The sequence below is a fragment of the Carassius carassius genome, chromosome 24 (assembly GCF_963082965.1).
Source record: "Carassius carassius chromosome 24, fCarCar2.1, whole genome shotgun sequence".
Lineage (NCBI taxonomy): Eukaryota > Metazoa > Chordata > Actinopteri > Cypriniformes > Cyprinidae > Carassius > Carassius carassius.
In genome coordinates this window covers 29761136-29768550 of record NC_081778.1, presented here as the reverse complement: position 1 = coordinate 29768550, position 7415 = coordinate 29761136, and the positions used below count along the sequence as shown (strand labels likewise).

The 7415-nt window shown below is 37.3% G+C and overlaps 1 protein-coding gene across 1 annotated transcript in view; it reads right to left on the bottom strand.

Moving 5' to 3' along the window:
- Window positions 1-210: 210 nt before the first annotated feature.
- The window catches only part of LOC132103416 (exostosin-1a), a 53603-nt gene continuing 46398 nt past the window's right edge, over window positions 211-7415 (bottom strand). Inside the window, exons 5-11 of the mRNA XM_059508498.1 lie at window positions 6350-6482; window positions 6153-6271; window positions 5260-5355; window positions 4970-5059; window positions 3841-4001; window positions 3096-3267; window positions 211-1529 (exon numbers count right to left, since the gene is read on the bottom strand). Of these exons, the coding sequence (XP_059364481.1) occupies window positions 1344-1529; window positions 3096-3267; window positions 3841-4001; window positions 4970-5059; window positions 5260-5355; window positions 6153-6271; window positions 6350-6482 (957 nt within the window). The 3' untranslated portion in view covers window positions 211-1343. The remainder of the gene's footprint in view (window positions 1530-3095; window positions 3268-3840; window positions 4002-4969; window positions 5060-5259; window positions 5356-6152; window positions 6272-6349; window positions 6483-7415) is intronic.

Below are 7415 nucleotides of genomic sequence, written 5' to 3'. Positions count from 1 at the left end.
CACATTTGTCTCTTCCAGATAAACAAGTTAAGACCAAGATGAAGCAGTCAGAAGTGGAGTGACAACTGAATTAGTTCTAGTGTGAACGTGGTCTTATATTACACTCATAAAAAACCAAGACAGTAAATGATTGTGGCATTGGTTCTAAAACATAAAAAAATACTAAAATTACGTCAGTTTGTCAATTTCTATAAAAAGAAAAGAAAAATCTAAAACTTTGGGGCCAATTTGTTGAAAACCTACATAGTAGTCTCATACACACTGACTGACAATTCAAGAAACAGATTGCAGTATTGATTTAAAATGTTTGGTCATTAGCACGTTACGTCACTGCATTAACAACCTGTTATTATAAGACTGATTTGTAAAAGTGGTTGTCATTATATGAATATTTTTAATGTTAAAATGCGTCACTTTCAAAAGAAAAAAAAAGTGAGAAGAAGTGGAGTGACATCTGAATTAGCTGCAGTGTGAACTTCTGATATGGCATATTGTAAGACTTGCAAGAAAACCTGACAAGGAACGAGATGTTTGTGGCATTGGATCGAAATCATCAAAAAATACTACAATTATGTCAGTTTGACAAAACACACCAAAAGGCTTGTACAGAAAAAAAGGAAAAAGGAAACCTTTGGGCCAATTTGTGGAACACCTACATTTGAATCCAAATATAAGCAGCATGAACAAGGTGTTTTTGCATTCATACAAAACCCCTTTTGGCTCCCAGATTTGGTCCATCTGAAAGCTCAGGCACTGTGACGTTGTGCGCGGTGTTTCACACACTCGACTTCTCTGCGGGACATCATCCTAAGTCTTTAAGAGTGGCGTAACGCTTGCAGAAGGCAAACTGAATAAACATGCACTGCTGGATTGTGGGCGAGCCTTCCAGCCAGGCATATTGCACATCTAACATGAAGAGGACTGATCCAGAAGTGAAACCGATGTATAGTAGTCTATATTCTGACTGCATGTGGATGTGTGTGTGGCTGCCTGGCTTTGGCAAAGTTGCCATGTCACCGTTGTCATTGGCAAAGCATTTCAAGAGGGGGTATGGAAGACAGAAAGCTGCCAATATTGGCTTGTCTTTGTGTTGTGCTAAACTCAGCCAAATAACGTCAACGTGGTCTCGAATCTAACCTCTTGCTTTCATATATTAATAGTGACAATCTCTAACAGACGGATCTTCATCGAGCACAACACCGTCCCCCAATCTCGATGCACTCCCTCCCTGAAGGTTTCCATGCCCCCGTTTTTATCCCTGTTGATCTGGTTTCTCAGGGTTCTGGGGGGTTTTCGGATGCCGTTTTCTATCCCCGTTCAGAGGGAAAGGTTTCTCAGCTTCGTCAGAGTCTCTCGATGTCTCTGTACTTCTTGCGCAGTATTGATACCTGGTCTTTAAACAGAACAGGATCCAGTCTCATCTGCGAATGGACCAGGGGCATGGTGCCAAACCAGCTGGCAAATTTGTTCATGCACGTCTGCCGCTGGGCAAAGTGGTCAGGATCTGCCCAACGTGATGCCCGGGACGTCTGTGGATGAAAGAGACAGTTAGTTAGCTGCCATATCCACCTTATTTAAGACTGGATGCGTTATTTGTAACTTAAATGTGCAAGACATCTGCTGTCATTTGCTTCTAGATATTTTACCTGCACAAACCCATTATGCAGCTTGAAATTATTTTATATTATCATAATCATGAACACACTGGTCTGTATTAAACAGTTTTACTGCAGTGTTATTCTTCTAGTAATCTAGTATAGTGGCCAATGAATCACAATCATGCCTTGCTGTGGTGTTAATGCCTTATGCCTTGTATGTGGATAACAGACTCTCTCTTAATGCTTGTGTATCAGTGTTACGCCAGATCGATGCAACTGCATATAATGCATAATGGATAAAAGTACAAATTCTTATTCAAACAAAAAATGGCTTGTAATTTGCTTTAAAACTACATTTTACTTGTAAAGAACAACAGCTTCATCAAAAATACATAATATTTAGACACTGGCTATTCAAGATAGGCTATTGGCTATTAAAAAGACGTTTTAATGTTTTAATGATTTTACATATAAATATTTCATTACATATTATTTTACATATAAAATAAAATCTTTTGATGTTGATGTGAACTATAATCCAGGCATGATCTTGACAGAGTTACTATAGTTAACTAAAAAAAAAAAAAATAAAAAAAAAATAAAAAATCAAACAAACAGTTTTTAATTAAATAAAATGAGGATTACCAGAAATAAAATACAAAACACTTATTTTAGCAACATTTCTCACTTTTATCTAGTTTAATTAATTAAAACTGAAATTTAAATAACATTTAAACATAAAAAAATAAATATGTAATTAAAAACTAATTCATATAAAAAATAAAAATAAATAAATAAAAATGGAATATTTAATTAATAATACAAATGAATTCAAAATATTTATAAAAACTATAATAGTACCTCAATGATATTAAAGTAACACTGGTTCATGACAGTTATCGTGAGATCTTGGATTTGCTGAGGGAATTCACTGAACACATTCAAAATAACAGACAGATCTTAATATGAGAATAGCAGAAGCTTCTGGAGGAAGCTGAAGTATTTCCTCAAGTCATTATAAGCTATTTTTAGGAGAGGAAAACGGTATCGCACTTGTCTCAACCCTTCCCCAGAATTCCAGATTGAACTCTGAAAATACTAGCACTCAAACAGCTGAACATATGAGGTGAATACCTGAAACACTGACATTGATTTAGGCCCGTATACACTAGTGCATTTTCGTTTTAAAACGGTGTTTTAGAATTAAAATGATCCACGTTTACACTGCTGTTCAGGTAATGATCTCCGTCTACACTACCGTTCATGATATGGTTACACGGTTGCAGCCACGGCATCGTTTACGAAAGTCTCTGTTTGGGTCCATTTACACTGGAACCCAACCTCAGAGTTTTCAAACTAAAACAGGGTCAGCAGCGTTTTAAAAATTCTATGTTGTCGAACGTGGAAAATGTTGGAGTAGTGTAAACGATAGGCCGCGTAACCGTAGCAAAAGTTATGCGTTTTAAAACAAAACCAGGGCATTAATGCAGTTTGTACCTGTCCCATCATCGTCTCCTTGTACTGCTTCTTTTGGGTGACCTTGATAGGAGGCATCTTAGTGACAGCAGACACCAGGAAGTTCATGAGGATGTCTTCACAGTTCGAGAGCTGGTCAACCATACTCTTCAAGCTGCTGGGCAGGTAGTGTGTATACAAGTAGTTATAATACCTGGAGTAAGAAAAGATGGCCTGTTAAAGCCTTTATAAAACTTGTCAACCATGATGAATCACTAATGGGGGGAAGTCGTGGCCTAATGGTTAGAGAATCGGACTCCCAATGGAAAGGTTGTGAGTTCGAGTCCCGGGCCGGCAGGAATTGTGGGTGGGGGGAGTGCATGTACAGTCCTCTCTCCACCCTCAATACCACGACTTAGGTGCCCTTGAGCAAGGCATCGAACCCCCAACTGCTCCCCGGGCGCCGCAGCATAAATGGCTGCCCACTGCTCCGGGTGTGTGTTCACAGTGTGTGTGTGTGTGTGTTCACTGCTCTGTGTGTGTGCACTTTGGATGGGTTAAATGCAGAGCACAAATTCTGAGTATGGGTCACCATACTTGGCCGAATGTCACTTCACTTCACTTCACTTCACTTCACTAATAGTAGTGAGCTGCCTGCCTAGGGAACATGACATAGTTTTGACAGTTTCAGCAGTACAGGGGGTTGGCAGCTAATTCCACCACAGATGAGCAGAGACGGTGAAGGTTCTGGAAAGTGGCTTTGTGCCTCCTTGTAAAGGAAACTTACCTGTGGTAGAAAGCAGCTCCAGTCAGCACCATGGAGTAGTCATTGGTCCACTTGGAGGTGTAGCCCCAGCGCTCCTTGTTGGAGTCCCAGAAATGGCTCCGTGCAGGATATCCCACAATCCTCTCTGGGAAACTTTGCCAAACTGTAAAGGCAAAATCCACCTGCAGAAACAAGTATTCTACAATAAGTACTTACTCAACCATTCACACATAAACCCTAAGATTTGTCACTGTGTTTAAACTGTTCACAAAAGAAAAAAAAACAAGATTTCAGAAATATTTAACTCAGAAATCAGTCCTGTATAAAGAGAGTAAAACCCAAATTAGTGGTCAACCAATGCAGCAGATATTGATATTTAGAGAGCAGGATGACTAATAACAAATTTATTGGTGAAAATACAATTTAAAGCTCCATTTTTTGTTTGAAATTAAAATATAAAAAATTTTGTTAAAAAAATGAATCAACATAGACTTGCATAGCACTGCATTGTTACAATGCAATTTTTGAGTTACAACTTCAATGTATTTGCCAATACATAATAGTTTTCATCGTTATCTGATATGAATAGCATTTGCTTTGTCTGATGTCAGTGCTGCCAAACATTTGAGATATTTTTCTTAAAACTATTGATTTCAGCAAGTCAAAACAACAGCATACGTTTAGAAGCTTGCTTCCAGCAAGGGATAAAAAAAAGAAAAGAAAAGAAAAAGGTAATTGACCTTTTATTTCACAATGAATTGTGAGATATAAAGTCAGAATTACCCAGTTTATTTTTACTACTGTGGTGGAAATCAGAATTTTGAGGTTTAAACTCAGAATTCCAGAAAAAAGCAGAATTTAGAAAATGTGAGAAAACAAGCTTCCATAAAAAAATCTTGTTAATAAGATTTTCCAGATATCCTTCTTTGGTTATCTTGATTTTATTACATGTGACATTCACACTGATGAGGCAATTAATCCAGGTGATCATTACCAAGTAATGTGTATTTATGCTTTAACCACTAGTGGATAAAAAGTTACATAGTGTAACCCTAATGAGCAAACGTATACACATTTTCTGAAATAAAATGAGCACTTGTTTTATACAACACGCACGAAAACCTAGAACCTTTCTGATTTGTTGTCTCACCTCTGTAGTCGAGAGCACAGTGTCTTCATCCAGACTTAAGACTGCGTCAGTTTTGATGTTTTCATAGGGCAGAAATCGGCTGCTCATCACCTAAACATGTAATCAATGCATGAAATCTCAAGAAAATGCTCAATATCTCTAACTTAAGTATGATAAACAATCAAGGCAGAATGCAAAACCACGGCAGTAGCAAAGTTATGCACCATCCATCATTTGTCATCGCAGACGAATAACACCAGACCCTTCAAAAGATATGATGAGAATATAAAGACAGTGGTGTGGAGATTCACCTTGCTCTCGCCCTCGATTACGATGACTGGAACAGAGATGGCGGGCCAGCGGTGCTTCGCAGGGAGAGGCTTGTCACAGTTCCACAGGACAATGATCTGACACAAGCACATAGTGAGAACATCAGATGCTGTCAGTCAGGGTCATTTCTATTATACAGGACATTTTATATCATCACACACAAGTTTAGGGCCTCTTGAGTTTCGTGAATGTTTTTGAAAACATAACAGAACATCCCCTACACTGCATTTATTTGATCTGATATACGGTTAAGACTGAATATACTGATATACTGTAACGCTGAATTTTCAGCATCATTCCTGCAGTCTTCAGTGTCACATGATCCTTCAGAAATCATTCAGATATACTGATTTGCTGCTCAAGAAACATTTCTTATTATCAATGTTGAAAAGAATGAAAGTTTTTATTGTCACTTTTGATAAATTTAATTCCTTTCCGTACCCCCCCCCCCCCCCCCAAATCTTACTTTTGAATGTTAGTGAATTCAAACTTAAGGACATAAACTCACAATATCTAAAGATTATAACTACAGTAGTTTATTTTGTTTCCATTTTATTGCAGTTGTTTAAATAATAAAGTTAGAATTCATGAAATTGAATGGTTCGAGCTTGACCAGAGCATATTTCTGAAAGCCTGATATTTGGCTAATTAACTGAAATAAAATGAGATTATGTTGAAGTATTAAAACTGAGAAAAATAATCTAAATTCAAATTATATGAAGCTAAATAGAAATATTACTAAAAACTAATAAAAATGACAAAGGCACTTAACAAAATGACTAAAACCTAAACTAAAATGACATGAAAATATAAAAATAAAAGCTATTTCAAAATACTATAATAGCACTTATAGTAATACTAGAATAACACTGACCTGGGCACAGTACTGGGATTTTGCCACAGCCACCAGCAACTTGAAAATGGGTTGAGATTGAGATACAAGAGGCGTGACGGCGTGAATGACGGCTGTAAACTTCTGCTGTGGTTTAACACCTGTGAAGATGATCGATATATCTAATCTAGACAACTCATATATACCACAAACATAATAACATGCGGTGGCCTGCTTACCGAGTACAGCATAGAAGAAAGGGAAGTTGCCTAGGTAGGATGAGTATTGGGGCAGAGTGAAAAGTCCTCCTGGCAACCGATTCCACATCAATGTGCTTCGGGCATTATGTTGCAACACACGGTCCTGGATGATCTGCAAAAGGAAGAGTTCTGAATGACCACCAATGATGTTCAGTAGATCCATCAGACTCACTTTAACATTAACAAGGCTCAAATCTCACGAGCGTTTAACTTTGATAAACATGAGGCCATCTGGACTGTAGCCATGTTTATTCGGATGCATATCAATGCTCAGTCTCACAGATCCACCCCTCAAGAGCTGACCCGGGTGTCCTCTTACACACCAACGCTTCCTCCAGGGAGAAGTGTGTGAAACCAGAGCCTGAGACCGGCCTGATGTAGCTCTGTTCTCCCTTCAGGAATAGCTCCCGACATGACTGATCACATGCCTTTCAGTCAAGTGGGAGGGTAAAAGAGTTTGTGCAAAACCAGAAATTACACTTTCACAATTAAAAGAAAATGAAGCATGCTTTAGGACCATTTTGTTTTTTTGGTTGTTGTTGCTAGATTTAATTTACATTACAGTAGGGGAGAGCAGGGGCGAAAGTACCATTTTTCAGAAAAACATCATTTTAAAAGATAATGTTGTAGACAGAGATATATTTCTGCTGTGGTCAGTAACTCATAAGTCTGGTCTATCAATACCAGGTGGTATTTTGTAGAAATGTAGAAAGGCTTCAGTATAATTTCAATTTGAACATAAGTTGCACATTAATACTTTTGACCCCATCAGTTGGGACGAAAGTAACACACAGGTGGGTTAAAAGTAACACAACAATATAAGCTAGATTGTTTTCTGTTACTCTTATTTTTATTAAGTATACCTGACTATGACCTTGTAAATATGTAACTGCAAACATATTCTGTCTTTTATTTTTGTAAAAAAATTTATTAAATTACATATTTATATTTTTATTTTAAATTTAAGTTTCATCAAATGTCTCAAAACCCGACTGTACAAACTTTATTTTTTTATTTTTATTTTTTTATTTCAGTGTATTTTTAT